This window comes from Varroa destructor, unplaced genomic scaffold, assembly GCF_002443255.2.
Source record: "Varroa destructor unplaced genomic scaffold, Vdes_3.0 BEIS01000002.1, whole genome shotgun sequence".
Lineage (NCBI taxonomy): Eukaryota > Metazoa > Arthropoda > Arachnida > Mesostigmata > Varroidae > Varroa > Varroa destructor.
In genome coordinates, this window is record NW_019211455.1 from 42,910,010 (window position 1) to 42,925,813 (window position 15,804).

The following is a 15,804-nucleotide window of genomic DNA, read 5'->3' on the forward strand; positions in this document are numbered from 1 at the left end:
GGGCTACCGAACACACTCCATGACGCATTCCTTTTCGAGCAGTTGATCCGTTAGCGACTTAAACTGGTCAGTCACGTACCTCATGGGACATCTCACGAAACCCCTTATCGTTTTTATTTCCTGCGAACAGTGGCATACCGAAGGCAAGGCTAAAGGCTATCAAACGTCTAGAGTCCAATAGGCCATTGTGCGTTTTCCTGCTTGTTTTTTTATTTTGCAGGCGAAAAAAACGGGATCGTGCCAATAGTTTCGCGATCTAAAAATTCTCGAGCACTCAGTTCACTGAAGAGTTTCGATATTCGAAGGAGAAAGCTAAAATGCAAATCTTCAGTGTATCGGGATAGATCAGCTTGATCTGGCAGCCTGGTGTTACCATCATGTTTGAAGGCTAGCGTAGAAATGTGCAAATTTGACCGTTTTTAGAATGAACGTATGCACCCACTCAGATCTAGAAAGAAGGCTGTTTGGATTAATAAATTTCCTACTTTTCATCGGATTCTGATTAGATGCACACATGTAAAAAAATTGCGTTTCAGGCGTTTTGATATCTGGTGAATGCATCCTCGCGTATGCATGTGCTGCAAGCTTTCGATAAGCTATAGCAGCGGTAGTTTACTAGCTTCTTGCGCTACGCTTCTGTTAACCTGAACCAAAGTCATATTATATTACGTGCCAAAAGATTCTATTCTATATAAAGTACGTACAAAAATTATTAACGATTTGGACGGTGGCATCCGAATGACAACTCTGTGAGTCTCAATATATTAACTTATAAAACATTGAAAACCTCAGATGCCTCACAAAATGACCTAGTATTTCTGATTCTTACTCCGTAGGACGCATGTGAATCGACACGGTTTTGCACCTGTCAATTCGTTGATAAGGCCTGCACCGCTCTTGTTGAATGTCAGCCCGTTGGATGAGAAATTCATGTCAAATAACTGCATTCTAGAGACATAACTTCTATTCTAAATGACAAGAAATCAACAAACAGCATTAGGATATCAGGTGCAACAACTTCATTACTGATTTCGTAAACATATTATCAAAGAGACTTCAGTTTATGAGCTACTTGAAAGATTTTCAAACGCCTTCAAACAGAGACGAATTATTTCGATGGTTATTATCAGCTAACCTTGCTAAGTCTATGAAGATAGACATAGTTGTGAGGAAAGCCTGGTTCGTGGTACATGTAAACCAGAAAACAATCACCGATGTGACTACCTTGTCGACACAAGCGTGCCTCGGCGAAAGCAGTTTTGCTGCACATTATATCTTGCAAAAAAAGATAACAGGTTTGTACATTGAAGCAAATCCCCCAAAACCTTTGACTAGTAGATACATATAAGTAAATGTTAGGTTCCAGTAAAACATCAGTGACTTTTTAAAAAAGATTTTCAGGTTCTTAGCATCAACTAGCCGGGCAATTTCGCTTGACCAACGGGAAAACCACTAAGTGATTATTTGCTATATAGTCGAAACGTGTCAGCCTTCGTTCGATTGTCTAGTATGTGAAAAATGGCGTAATACTTACTATAATTGAAGGACAGAAAAATGAAAATGAGAAATAAGTTACTACACAAAGATGGGGAGAGATGAAAATTACTTTAAAACCGCAAAGAATCTACGTACGATATATTCTAATAGGCCATTAAAACAATGTCAAGAAGGCGTTATTGAAGATCATCCACAAGAGTGCTATAGCTAAAGGTGAAACTCCTTTGAGTTGGATCTGACGAATAGTTTAGTCCCGAAAAAATATTACGGCTCTTCCTGCATCGGCAGAGATTAAGTAGCTGGGTATCAGGCCTTGCTTTAGATAAAGCGTTCGTGTCAAGGACTCAAAACAAATAACATTTACTACAAATCTTTAGAATACTACAAATATTTAGAATTAATGTTAGCTTCTGCCGATTTGATCGTCCTCGATATAAATTCAAAACAAAACCAGTTTTATAAGTATTCGGTATAACAAATAAACGTGATTAGAAATCACACAATAACGTCATACTAAAGGAGTGCTTCTGCATATTGTAACTCTCACAGTGTTCGATTTACTTTGCAGCAGCCTATATAGTAAGTATCCTTCGTATAAATAAATTAAAAATATAAGAAATAATGCGCTTAAAACTATTCTATATTTCCAAAACGACCTTAGTCGAAACCTATTAATAAATAGACAACCACTATGTTTTCTACCACATATATACGTTTAATATCAATGAACCGCCTTCATTTAATATACTAACTGATTTTCCCTTCGTATATATAGAAATAAGAAAAATTTTTTTTAATCAAAAAAAAATTATAACTAGAGGTGCATCCTCATAATTGTTTACTTATTAAAATGGTTTGTATGCAACGTTGCCATTATAAAGATTTCTTAGGACGCGTCTGCATACATTCTACGATGCATTACGAATTGATTAATCCAAATGTACTATCATTTGTCCGCATTATTATAAGAAATTATTTTTTAAACGCCTCCATGCGTAGCTCAAGCTTCGAGATGTTGTCAGCCACAGCTTCCACGTCTTTTTCGATTCGTTCCTGAAGCTTCTTAACTAAATCTTCATCACCCTTTAATTGTCTCATCATCAGAGACTGCAAACATACGAAATGTAAAGCAGTATTTAGGTAAAGTTTAAATAAGATTGCGAACGTATGCTTGTAAAATGCACGGGAAGCTCATTTGGATATTACCTCGAGACACAGTCTCTAAAGTACCGCAACATTTTGTACGAAAGAAATGTTCTTCCGCCTCACTTCAGCGTTACATAATAGCCTTGTACATATAAATATATTGCAGCAAAACTTACTCTAATTCTAGGTGGTAAAATTTTCTCAGCTATAATTGACCGCAGAACCATGCGAATTTACCTGTTGTGCTTCCAAAGTAGTTAGACATTTTGAGAATTGCAATGCATGTTCGTGTAGTTCCTGTAGACTGGTTAGCGACTGGAGGATATTTGAAAGGCTTGGAAGAAGCTGGTCAACTTTGCGTGACACTTCATACATCTGAGCAATCTGTTGAAAACACGAATAAATTTCAAAGATGAATCGTTTTTCAAAACAGATCCTTTATTTTTCTCTAAAAAAAATAGAGTTTTCAAGTAACCTATAAAAATAACATATTTGCTATACTAATTAGTCTCTTCAATCGGCTCTAAAGAGAAATTAAATTTACCATTAAGACGAAGTCAAAACTGTACGTCAGGACAGAGCCAATAACGGGCTCTAAAAAAATATTATTACCAGAAACAAACAGTGTCATTATTTTCGGCGAGAAACTATTTCTCAATTTTCTTTGCGAAGAATTTTACAAACTTTATCGCTTCTCTGTGCTTCTTCGAGAGCCGTCTTTCTCTCAGACACGGCAAGCAGTCGTTCGTGGAGACCGGCTAGTTGACTCTCTACTCTTTCAATGTTTGTAGGGTCTAGTAGGTACAATTTCGAGCTGAGCTCATCGCAAGCGTCCTGAAGACTCCGACCTGTGACGCCCGCACATGTGGCTAACATCGAAAGCTTGTCTGTCCTTGTATCACCGACCGTTGCTTCGAGTTGCCGTAATCGTTCTTCCAAAGCAGCCACCTATCAAATAATCGAAAGTAAACAAAGGTCAAGTACTTCATAGTACCTCACCAGCCCCATAACTGCCACCATGTGAAATATATCGCTTCGGGTATCCACTAATCAATCAATAATTCCGTTCCTTAATATGGGTTAAAGTTAAAGATAGATAAGTAAAATCATTTGCTTTAAAAATTTTATAAGTATACAAATCCGTAAAATAGCCATATATTTCAATTATTCGTTCTGTGCGCACTCAAGAGATTTTGCGAACAAACCAGTGTCACCTCTTCGTTTCGTAGCAGTAGAACATTATCTACAATGTAAGAGTGGGAAATTCGTTAAACGTCGTCTTTTGATGTTTTCGAGAGCTGCAAAACACGATTGCTATCCTTACTCAAGCCACAGTAATCCAAAAGATGTTCAGTTTTACCTGCTGAGCCTGTTGAAGCTTGCTATATTCGGGTTTGTAGTAGAGTTCGTAAGTGAGCGAAGATTTCTCTTTAGCTGAAGTCTTCTTAACACCCGTATCCTGAGCTTCTTTGTTTTGTGGGTCTCCTCTCAGCGAAGCTAATTGCCCCAAGAGTCGGTTGATCGTTTGACCATTACGATCCCCGCTGTGACCTGTCATAGGTGCCCAGGGCAACAAATAATTTGATCGAACATAAAACAGAACACAAATGCGATTTAGGAAGAAGTCATATTTTGATTTTTTTTTCTTTACAAAAGCATTAGACATGTCCCCGTGATTGATTAGTAAATAACGTATTTGCCTGATAATCTTAAGGACACGTTGTAATCTAGATTTGAACCCCAGCATAGACATACCCTATTTCGTGCTGGAAGCCGTATAGCCACCTGATGGAATGCCTAACGGCGGTAAAAAACTGGTCAAACTCAAAAGGTAGGTGAATATTAGACATGTATTTCGTAGGGAACAAAGCAAGAGAACGCATTATAATTTAAGAATTACGGAACGCTGTGTACAAAGTCATTTAGTAACGGAGTGCATTGAAAAAGGACATTCGATTGGCACCACGTGGCTAAGAAAGCTGCGTTCATCAAAAAAGAGAACATTGGTTTGCTTACACAACATTTACCACTGTTAATATTTTATTGGAAAATAATCTAAGCATCAACCACGCGTACCTTCACCCATTACGGCGTCGAGGTTTACGTCAGCTAATAGTTTTTCCAGCATTTCCATATCTGCCAGTAGAACCTCATGATTTTCAGGCCTTTTTTCGGTTTCAATGGCTGCTACATCCTCCAAAAATTGTTTGACCTAGGAATCGTCAATATAAGAATTCATAGATCTAGCAAAAGCACAAACTTCATGGATGAATAGATGTTACAACAGGGTAAACAATTAAAATTGACATCACAACTAGGATCTCACATCAACAGAATCGCATAATCACAAACCTCGGTCTTGATACGGTGGTACCTTTGGGGAAGACTTTCATTCTCTTTATCATCCGAAAGCTCCCAGTCTCCGTGAATAACGTGAAATCCCGTCTTTCGACGAGGAGCAATACTATCAGTGAAGTCCGATTTGGATGTGTCGACACGACTTCCCTTGAATTTGATGTAGGCATCCTTTGTCGAGATATGTAAAACCTACAACATTAAGAACATAATAGGTGTACAGGCAACAAGAAGCTTGTTAAATCACACTTTAGTATTAGTAGTTAATTGTTATTGGTCTTATCAAGAACGACCAGTTTTCTACGTCACATTCATCCTCAAATGTGATTCTCTATAGGAAGATGAAATTTCTACCCTCAGTACATGTTCCGTTTAGTATTGGAGGACCATAATGCAGGATTCTTGCAGCAGTCTGTGACTGTCTTCTATACATATGTACACTGCTTCTTACGAGGCTCTCCATTTCGGCGCTAGCATCGGTTTAACTTTAGAATATAGCTCAGCTACACAGTGTTAGAGGCTTACAACAATGGTAAATGATGCCTATTAAATTTGTTGTCAATACAGTCTGTACATATATATACTCCAAGTCACATAGCCTTTGTGTTTAACTTTAAAATAACCATAGTGTTTGCCCGAAGACATTTGTATGTGCCGTCTGATAAAATGCCTAACGGCAATAGCAGATGCAAAACGTCCAACATTTTGTTGCTTTGCAATGACTATTTCACAGGGCAAACGATGCCGCACGTAAGTGATCCTTGGAATATATTTTCAAACATATGAACACGTAGAAACACCATTTCCTTACCACACAAAGCGTCAGCTGCGATCATTTTCGCTTTCAATTTTTGCATACCTCAACGGCTTCACTGTCATCTCCGGCAGGTTCAATTGCTTGCTCTGCCTCGGGAAGGTCGTCCGTCTCATAAAGGTCCGGTTGATCATGGGCGAATCCTGGCAGTTCTGCATACTTCGAATTCAGCGCCATTACCATTCGAATTCACAGGCACCTTAAAAAACACTACTGATACTTCAATGATTTACAGCGAAATTATTACAGTAAAAACCAGTCTCGGCGCCAGAAAATTTTGATGAGTAACAACAACCTAAATCCAATTCGGTTACCTGAATCGAGCACTGGGAGATAAACCCATTTGCATCTACAGAAACAGAACGGATGGTTAATGCGCCCTACTCAACTTGAGTTGAAATCGAATGTGGTTTGGCGTTTATTGAGAACGGTCACTGGTTGCTCTTTATGCTGTCTCACAGGGCGGCCGTCGAGCTTCTCGAAGTGCAGTCCGAGTTCTGGTAAGGTATGTATAAAATATGTATTAAGAAGCCGTTTGAGTTAGTTGAAAAGTTAAACAAAATGATACTGGTCTTTTAGAGAAAGGCTTTTTGTCCCGTGTGAACTAATAATTTCTCAGACTATTTTCAAGCAAGCGCCGGCGGGTTGAGAGGTTTTTCACAGAGGTATTTTTCTGCTCTGTCTGTGAATCTTTCGTATGAAAATACCTTTTCTTACGATTTACATCATGTGGAATGGTAAAAACAGTGGCCTAATGATCACTTATTAGCTTGCGTAGTTTAATGTGCTAGTCTTATTAGTCCGAGAATGCCCTTTAGGTTTTTTTTCTCCTAGTCTTAAGATAAAGCTTTCTGAGGCGGGCAAGTTTTCTCTTAAGCTGCAAAAGAAATCTTAAACTAAAAAATATATAAATTCGAATTAATCCAAGCCGAGTTTATCTAAGTATATTTTACTTCATATCTGAGTAGATTACTTTTTGTCGGCATATACCTTTTTTGTATCGACATTGTATTACAATTTTTACAATTTTAAAATCCTATTACAATTTTCGTCTTTGCCTATCATCGTCGCAGGCATAGTTTCCAACTAGATTTACAAGCCTAAGATTTTCAGTGCATGATGTCAACGTACTTATGGACTAATAATCAAACACAGTAACTTAAATTTTCGTTTAAGAGAAACCGCCAACAATAACGCCTAATAGCACAAAGAAACCCCTAAAATAAATAAGTTCTTAAAGTTCGACCGCTCGGCCACAAAGTTTTTAGGTCAAATCAGAAATTATTTATTTCGTAAACAAATGGCTATCAGAATAACATATTATGCTACAGTTTTTGCGCAGTGTTTCACTCTTCCATTAATTAGCAGTAATACACATTAAATCTAAAATATCTAACATGGGCATATAGTAAAAAAACAAAATGGCACCAGTCTAGAAGACAAAAAGTCTCTGAGCGGTGCTCAACGGCGTTGGATTTTACGCAAGCGATGCGCACGATGGTTATTCGAAGCGCCTTAAATTTTAGTCGCATATGATCATTCACACGGGTTCCGGTGTCTGTGTTTTTGTTGACACTGTTAATATAGCGTTTGTGATGCCGGACGAATACCGGAGAACTTTGTTTCATTTGTTTAATTATAAGTATTATGTGGACTAAGTAACTAGCGTTATATAAGGACAAACCGACGAGGTGACTCTACCGTATACATTTCATGAGCTCGCCTCAAACACTCAGGGTTTGTTAAACCATTAAGAAGCATTTCGTGCAATTTGCTTTTATTCATATTAACGTGCATATTATCTCAACCTTATCTGTGTTAGGTACTAAAATCTACTATAATCCCACGCCTATATCGGTTATGAAGGCCGTAGTAATTGAATTTCTCTTCACAGTTAAAACGGTTTTATATTAATGTATGTTGTCGTATGTTCAGTGGTCATATGAATGTATACTGTAAGTGAGATTTTTTCGTCCGATTTGTCAGTATTCGTAAGGTTTGATATTTTATTAGCTGTTTGATCAAAACACGACATTCTGTAAAATTAATACAAACTTATTTCTACTTTTTGCATTGCACACATTACTATTTTATGAAATTCTCTTTCCTGCAGGCTAAGGTCTGTCGTCATGTGATCAATATGCCGTCCATCATTAGCACCCAGCCGAATATATGATCAATATTGTGTTATTTCATTTCACAAGAGATGTAATGACAAGCTACACCGAAAAACAGAGAAGCATACGCAATTTTAAAAGGTGAAAACGTTGATCTTGGCTTGTCTTATCAAATGCATTGTTGCTAGTGAATTGCATTGCTCCATTTTTTTAGTTCCCGAATGGTAGCTAACAAAAAAAAACTAACACATTTTATTTAAAACTGAAACTGTGCTATTATACGGTTTTCAACAATCCAATCGTTTCCATTCTGATATTAAACAAATGGATAGCTGATTTTCGGTATAACATGTGCTGTCGGCCTGACTCGAACCAGTCATTCTTCGTCTTCTTTCACGAAAAACTTAGTCGTCCAAACACCAAGCCTATTATATCAATCTATCGAAAAAAAATTAGGAATTTGTAAAATGAATAAACTATTTTCATTATTGTGTTTTTGTAACTTTTTGTGAAATCAATATTTATTGGCAACAAGCCAGTTTAGTTAACAAAGCCGATAGTCGAGGGTTTCGAAAGTTTTTGGATCTAGCACAATGAGCGTCCAAAGGCTGATCAATGGTCGAGTGGCCGATGCGGTGACGGCCTTACGAGGAGCTTGCGCCGAATTAGATAAAAGTATCAGTTCTTCACAAGAGGTGAGTCTGGGTCAGGACGACGATGATGAACTTAGGGCCGATCAAGTAAGACCCAATGCAAAGCGACGTCGAACCCAGGACGAAAGTTGTATCTCGGATGAGGAAAGCGTTCGAGAGCTGAAGGTGCGTATTAGGGTTTTGTGTTAAAGTGCTATCAGAATTCTGTTGGATTGAACCACTATGGTACGCTATTGTAACTATAGATATACATAAGTAAATGTCTGCAAAAAAGTATGACCAGAAACAGCCTGTACTAGAGTGCATGGTAAAAAACTGATACGTATATTTTCTTATACGTTATTATAAATATACGTATTGAATTATGCACAATTTTCTAAAAATAGGTATGAATGAATGTTAGTAATATTAATATAATCAGTAATTTTTAAGACAAGTTTACTTTTATCTCATATGTTCTAGATATTCAAATGTCGCCAAACAAGTTCTCTATTTTTTTTTATCTTTTTCATTATTCATTATACGGTTGTTATTGGTGTAGATTGATGACGACGATGTTTTCCCAGATTATGAGTATGTTGTTCATACAAATTAGTTTAATTTTTATTTATCATAGATTAAACTGGCTCAGTATCAGACGAAGATTCTCGCTCTTGAAGCTCAGAAAGAGATGCAAGTGCCACTGCTACACCGGGAGTCTATCCAGAAAGAGCAAAAGATACTGGAGCTGTCCAAAGATCTCGAAGCGACTCGGCGCGCAAAGGTATACCCTTTTGTCCAAGGAAACGTATTAAAGCTTGTAATTATGAAGACTAATTACTGCTACTATTACCATTGTTTAGATATGTACAGTATAAAAAAAAAAGTAGGGCGTCATTAAACCACGTAAACTACGTTGCGCAGTATATAACTTCGTCAAAATTGACTAGGCTAATTAGGTTCCAATGCAATCTTTACAGACGGTCGCTATTGAAATGCGCACCAAACAAGAACAGGAAGTATCCAAAGAGCGGATACTTCAACAGGCAAAAGTGCAGTCGTTGCAACGCGAAATACAGCAACTAAGGATGCGTATTGACGATCTTGAAAAAACGCGGGACAGCTCGATTAAGGAGGCAGAGCAGAATTTATGGCGGGAAAAAGAACGGCGACTTAAAGAAGAAGAGACCGCGTTCCAAAAAGAACGTCTGCTTATTGAGACGAAGATGATAAGAGATGAGACGTTAAACAAACTTCGATTAGTCGAGGAGACACTTCGAAGGAAGCAAGATGACCTGGATAACATTCAAGAGGAAAATAAAAGGTGTTCTATTCAATACAATTATAGATAATAATAACCATCCGATTGTCCTTTAACAATTGATACTACCTACCGACAGAAGTGCTGCAAAAGCTAAACTGTTTATTATTTTGTTGTAGAAAATATTAGAATTACGGCGCCCTGTGCACCTTTTGCACACGTTGGGTTAACCGATAATCACATATTATAATATTAGCATGCCGCTCAATCTGCTGTATATACTTTTGCTTGCTAAATCGTTACTTGTCTCACCTAATAAATGGTTTCAGACTTAATAATGAGGTAAGCCAGCTAAAAAAATCAATCCAAGATCATAACTGGGCATCGGATCTTCTTGAAAGAAGCCAAGAACTTACTGAAAAAATGAAAATTATGGCGGAGTGGGAAACCGAGCTCAATCAGTAAGTGCAAATCATAATTAACTCTTGTATAGCTAGTTTATACATTGGCTTATATAATTGTGTACCGTGTGTATAAAGCATGCTTTAAATATTCTTTTAGAAATTAAATCTGCTATTTGCTTATGTACAGATCTAATCCTACGTTTGTTTATACCTTTGGAACTGTGCCTAGGCTTCGTAAAGAAAACCGAAAGCTTCGCGAAGATCGATCGAACGTGTTGCTCTATCGTGAGCAGCTTCGCATACTGGAGGATGTCGAGAAGGGCGCTAACAAAACGAGAGAACGCTGTGCCGAGCTCGAATTCGATCTCAATGTAATAACAATGCGAGAAAATTCTTAATTGTTGTTCGTTATTTATTAGGAACACTAGTCGAGACCCAAGTTCCTTTTCAAGTTAAATAATCCCGGTTGGTTATGTTTCTCTTAATAAAGATTCCTGTGTCTCATTAGCGCTCCGGTTAGCAATGCTAGAATTAAAAAAATTTTACTCGTTTCAAGACTAGCGAAAAATTTTTCGCGAAATTTTGGCGAAAAGATTGTATTATAAGATATTTTAGAAGCTATATTCATTCATCATAAAATATATCTTAGAAAAAGCCAGCATTTCGGATATTTAGTAAATATTTTATTATTATTATTTCGGCGTAGGTTTAGTTTTTATTATTTACTCCCGAGAGTGTACTGCTCTGCTAAATAATGCTCTTCTATTTTTTGTAGTTAAGCCAACAGTTAAATTCCGAATGGGAGAATGCCCTCAGGGAGGTTGACCCGTCACTGAACTCACCTGAAGCTGTGTTGAAGAGATTACGAAAGCTTCAGGATAGCGAGTTGTATCTTCTTGAAGAGAACAACGGACTCAAAACGGAGGTACAGCTACTATAATCTAACATTTTTATGTTAATTTCTGCGTATGCATCTAACGTGAAAAAGTTCAACAACAATAATTAAAAATAAACAACGTTATTTTTCCAATTTTGGTTATGTAATATTATCGACACTAAACACCGTTGAAAGAATGGGTTACCCTGATCAAACAGTGCTTGGCTAAACAAACTCTTTAATCATTGCCCACCATTCTTTTGTTTATCATATCGAATTCCACGGTCCGGTTGGGGTTCAGGTGGCAGTTCTGCAAAATGCAAAGCGACTAGAGGGTGCTGAAGAAGCAAAATCTTTAAAACGCTTAGAGCGTCGATTGCGCTTAGTCGCCAAGGAGAGGGACTCTTACAAGGCTGTGCTCGATTCGTACGAGAGCGACGTCACGATCAATCCAGCCTCGATGCACACTCGACGTATCGTTCAATTAGAGGCGGCGCTAAGTGAGTACCGCGCAATAGACGCAGAACTCCGCGGAGACGGCCAGCGGAAGTCGAGCATTTCAACAAACACCATCGAAGTAAGCTTCAGAGAGCTCGTATTGTAATCATCATTGGGCTGTCGTGAGAACCGAAGTATTTGCCGTACCTATGATAAAGCATAGCGTTATATGCTTCTTTTCGTCAACACGACTTCCTAAGTATACTGCGCAAGCAAGGACATACTCAGTAAACCATAATCATTTACGCAACTGAATCGTAAAGAAAATAAACTTGTTCCCTAATAAGCCCTTCTTTTATTACATAAGTTGTATTGGGCTTTAGACGTAGTTCTACCCAAACGCTACGCAGTGAGCAGGTGACAGAGAGAACGATAAATTCTAAAGACTAATTCCTGAAACAGGTTCAAACTGAAACTTCTGGTCAAACTGGTGCGGCGGCGCTTGGTGACTGTAAGGAATATGGCTATCGTATACTGCACTTTAGGAACAACCCGCTTGATGTCGCCCATAACTCCTGGATAGCCGAGATGAAAGAAGTTGACCGAGAAAATAAGCTATTAAGGGCGAAGGTCCAGGCTTTTGAAGAACAAGGTGAGCGTGACACGCAGACAATCAAGCTGTAAATAAATAAGTGTTTCTAAAAATGTTTATCGAAAAGATGGAATAAAAGATGACCTCCCAAGAGCTGAGATGTAACGTTAAAAGCTTCTTTACGTATGATATGATGGGAATAGGAACTGATAAGGGCTATAGAACAGCCATTTTTTTCGTGAAGTTGGAACTCTTTAAAATAAGAATGTTTTCTTTTGGCTTGACCTCGATTTAAATACCGATAAATCATAACAAATTATTTTTGTTTTATTTTTGGACTAACCAATGCCTTGTTCTGTTATTTGCAAACAATCCTCACTCTTTCAAGGCGCCTCGGGTTCGATGCAGCAACCGGGCGAAACGACGTTGTTAGAATTTGTCCGTGATGACCCGCGCAAGCTGCGCGCTGAGCTCGAATCAGCCAATAAAAAAATGGAGAAAATTCTCGCCGCTTTTAAGAAGACTTCCAGAGAGTTTAGACAAGCCGTCTACTGTCTAACAGGTCCGACTGACAATACTAACAGGTTATCAAATACTAACCGCTGCATGAAATCCCGCTCGGTCCTTATTAGGAAACGAGCTTCGTAAGGGCATATATATTTTCTTATGCAAGAAGTGATCATGAAATACGAGAGTCGGAAAAAAGCGTTGTTCAGGTCCTACCCACCCAATAATCTGACTGATGACATCATAAACATGACAAATCGGCGGGCTGAATACGCTGTCTTCCCTCTAGCCATCTCTTGATTTTGCAGTAAATGCTGAAATAATCCTGCAACTCGTTTTCATTTATTTATTTCCTTTTCAGGTTACCGGATTGATATGAAGTCGAGCGCTAATGGAAACGCCTGTGTTCTCCGTCATATGTACGCGGAGTCCGCCGACGACCTACTCGAATTTGAGATTGGCGCTAACGGTTTTCTACATCTACTTAGTAATGATTACTCATTAAGGTAGGCCAGTGAGAAAGACTTGATATGACCTGAACTTCTAAATCGCTGAAAAATTCTAATACGGATAATTTCATAATGGCCTAGATCCTATTCTTTAAGGCGAATTAGACAGTTAACGTTCATAATTACGGCTAGCACAGTAATACCCTCTGACTATACGATTTGAGAAGAAAATCTGTTTAGTGGTTAGAGAGTCTTATAACCGCAGCGGTTACTGATGTGCCACATATTATTTCCGTGTGCTAAATTTTGTCTCCTATACGGAATTAACTGTAATGAGTTCCGCGTTTTCATAGTCATTGTCTTAGCAATTAAGTGGCACTGGAGATCGGTTCCAATATACAATCGATTTTATCAACTATTTCTTATTGCATAATTTGGATTTTCAGACTTAACAGCTTAACCTCAGACTATCTGGAAAAAATGGACTCGATTCCAGCTTTTTTGGCTGCCCTAACGTTACAGCTATTCAACTCGCAAACAATGATGATACAGTCGGCTGAACAACCATCGATGTTTGTTACCGATTAGGGCTCAAATTCTAAAACATTGTCGTAAGATAATAGGATTCTGATTGAAAATGGCCTTTTGCTTAAATTTCATATTAAAAAGAAGCGAAGCAAACAAGTAAAGTGTTAATTATTTGTTTTAGCCGTAGGCAGGACGCAGTACCTGATAGATTTTGATATAAGCATAAATAGACTCGCGTTTAAACACTCAACTAACTTACTCAAAGTGCATGACTATGTTTAAGTAAAACGATTAAAAATGTCGACCTCCGTTTGAATACAATAACGCATACTAATAGTTGACTATTCATAGTTGTACAAACAGTTTTTCCAGTCACAACGTATGCCAGAACTCCTCGTTATTACTCATTGCAAGCCTTCCTGTAACGTATATTGGTAGAGAAGGAAACAGAAAACGGGGTTGTGTCTAAAAAAATAAGCCAGCGTTATCAATTATAAATAGCCTTATATGGTAGCTGTGCAAACGGACAACAAAACAAATTTGTTCTCAACCATATGGAACTATGGTGAATTAGTATCCATCGGCGCTCTCGTTTCCGTACGCCTATCAATTGTGAATCCAATAAATCGAGTATAGATGTCCAGTAGTTGAAGATACTGTGAACAAATATATGCGCTATACTTGTATGCTTCCTCTGCTATAGTTTACCGTACATAAGAAAAACAAGTTGTTATAATAAACAAGGTTTAAAATGTAACATTTTCTTTTACCTAATAAAATCCATCGTCTACTTTCGCAGTGTGAACAAGCATTTATGGTACATTAGAGGTGTAGACTTGGTGACAGTACGCTAACCATAGGTATAAGGTTAGCATTGTCATTTTAACTGGTGTACATTGAAAATAATTGGACTTGATATTGATCGATGTTGATGATAAAAAGAACTTAGATAAAGATAATAATCCGAGACGTGTTTTACTTAAGATATCTCTTCTGTGTCATTACTTTGTTCTCGCGTTGTTATTGTTTGATATTCTATTGACAAACTAAGTAGACAGGATTCATGCTTACTGCTTGGGTAACCTTGATAGCTATGCCTAGTAGAATATCTCCCAGAAACATTGTATTATCGATTTTTTGGTGAGCACCATCGGGCGAGACAATAATCGGTCACCCCGGCCATCGATCGTTCCGAGCTGTTAAAACAGACTGGTTTGTACTCCTTACAACGCCTGTTGGATGGATCACGCCAGTGTTAAGGTTAGCCGTCATTAAGGTAATCAGGTAGCAAAAGCAGCTGCGTAAACTGGAGGAGCCGAGAATAAGCAACTGTACGTATTCACATCTGAGAGTGTCACGCTATGTAGACAGGGTTCAGATAAGAGCACATGCTCCAATTTTAGTAGGCGTAAAATTTTTGGAAGCACTCGTAGAGAAATGATTATTCGCAGTGAACGAGCACAGGTTAAGCGGGTTACACGTTAGAGCGTTATGAAGTTAACGATGTGTTGAGATTCGTGACCGCTGTATTGAAGCAGATGATTAAGCTTATTAGAAATCAAGGGACCGCTTCATGAACCAACGAACCGAACGATCATTTTCCAATCATTTCATGTCCTGTATTTTCTAAAAAATCCAGCTAATTTAATTGAAGAAATTATATTTCCATGATGCTTACAGGACGCTTTATCTGATAATGCAGAAGACAAGCGGACCGCTTGGATAGTCATTCATTAATGCTTTCATACATTTAGGGGAACAGATAGAGTACCATGCAAGTCGTCAACAGCGCTGTCAAATTTACCAGGCTTTATCAAGTGATGGCAGTCATTTACCCAAGTTGAACTGCAGAAGAGTATGTTGACATTAAAGTCGGAACGGGTGGCCCGCTAAAGAAAATAGACTGAAGCTGGAAAATAGGTAAAGGTATAGCCACAACCTACCCAGGTGCTATGATGATTAAAGTAGATAATTACTGATTAGCGTCGCAGGGTTTAATTTCAAAAACGTGTTGTCTTCTACACCAGTACATTTTTACGATTTATTTACACAGAAAGCGAAGCACATTATACCTTACCAAAGCTAATGTTCTCTAGCATGTACTTCTAACTGGTGGTTAATGGTTGTTGGAAGTTTATGGTTATTAAATTAGTACAAAATTCGTAGCTTTATTTAAGTAGGGACTAT

At 38.0% G+C, this 15,804-nt stretch overlaps 2 protein-coding genes across 6 annotated transcripts; one reads left to right on the top strand and one right to left on the bottom strand.

Moving 5' to 3' along the window:
• Positions 1–2,187: 2,187 nt before the first annotated feature.
• Positions 2,188–6,247, bottom strand: DCTN2-p50 (dynactin subunit 2). Of its 2 annotated transcripts, none has more exons than XM_022794180.2 (8): positions 6,127–6,247; positions 5,858–6,011; positions 4,996–5,190; positions 4,720–4,855; positions 4,004–4,194; positions 3,328–3,591; positions 2,881–3,027; positions 2,188–2,604 (listed from the first exon to the last, which is right to left on the bottom strand). In XM_022794180.2, the coding sequence occupies exons 2-8, from the start codon at positions 5,993–5,995 to the stop codon at positions 2,470–2,472; spliced, it is 1,206 nt and encodes a 401-aa protein (XP_022649915.1). In that variant the 5' UTR covers positions 5,996–6,011; positions 6,127–6,247; the 3' UTR covers positions 2,188–2,469. The 2 variants fall into 2 exon arrangements, with proteins under 2 accessions (XP_022649915.1, XP_022649916.1); XM_022794181.2 differs by having other exon boundaries at positions 5,858–6,022; positions 6,127–6,224.
• Positions 6,248–7,327: 1,080 nt separating this feature from the next.
• Positions 7,328–14,604, top strand: LOC111245540 (mitotic spindle assembly checkpoint protein MAD1-like). Of its 4 annotated transcripts, none has more exons than XM_022794026.2 (13): positions 7,328–7,549; positions 7,926–8,070; positions 8,465–8,747; positions 9,199–9,345; positions 9,542–9,885; positions 10,152–10,283; positions 10,456–10,597; positions 11,002–11,151; positions 11,405–11,680; positions 12,004–12,193; positions 12,522–12,695; positions 13,002–13,146; positions 13,536–14,604. In XM_022794026.2, exons 3-13 carry the CDS (start codon positions 8,523–8,525, stop codon positions 13,675–13,677), a joined length of 2,067 nt encoding a protein of 688 aa, XP_022649761.1. In that variant the 5' UTR covers positions 7,328–7,549; positions 7,926–8,070; positions 8,465–8,522; the 3' UTR covers positions 13,678–14,604. The 4 variants fall into 4 exon arrangements, with proteins under 4 accessions (XP_022649761.1, XP_022649760.1, XP_086835304.1 ...); XM_022794025.2 differs by having other exon boundaries at positions 8,469–8,747; XM_086979178.1 differs by lacking the exon at positions 7,926–8,070.
• Positions 14,605–15,804: the final 1,200 nt, after the last annotated feature.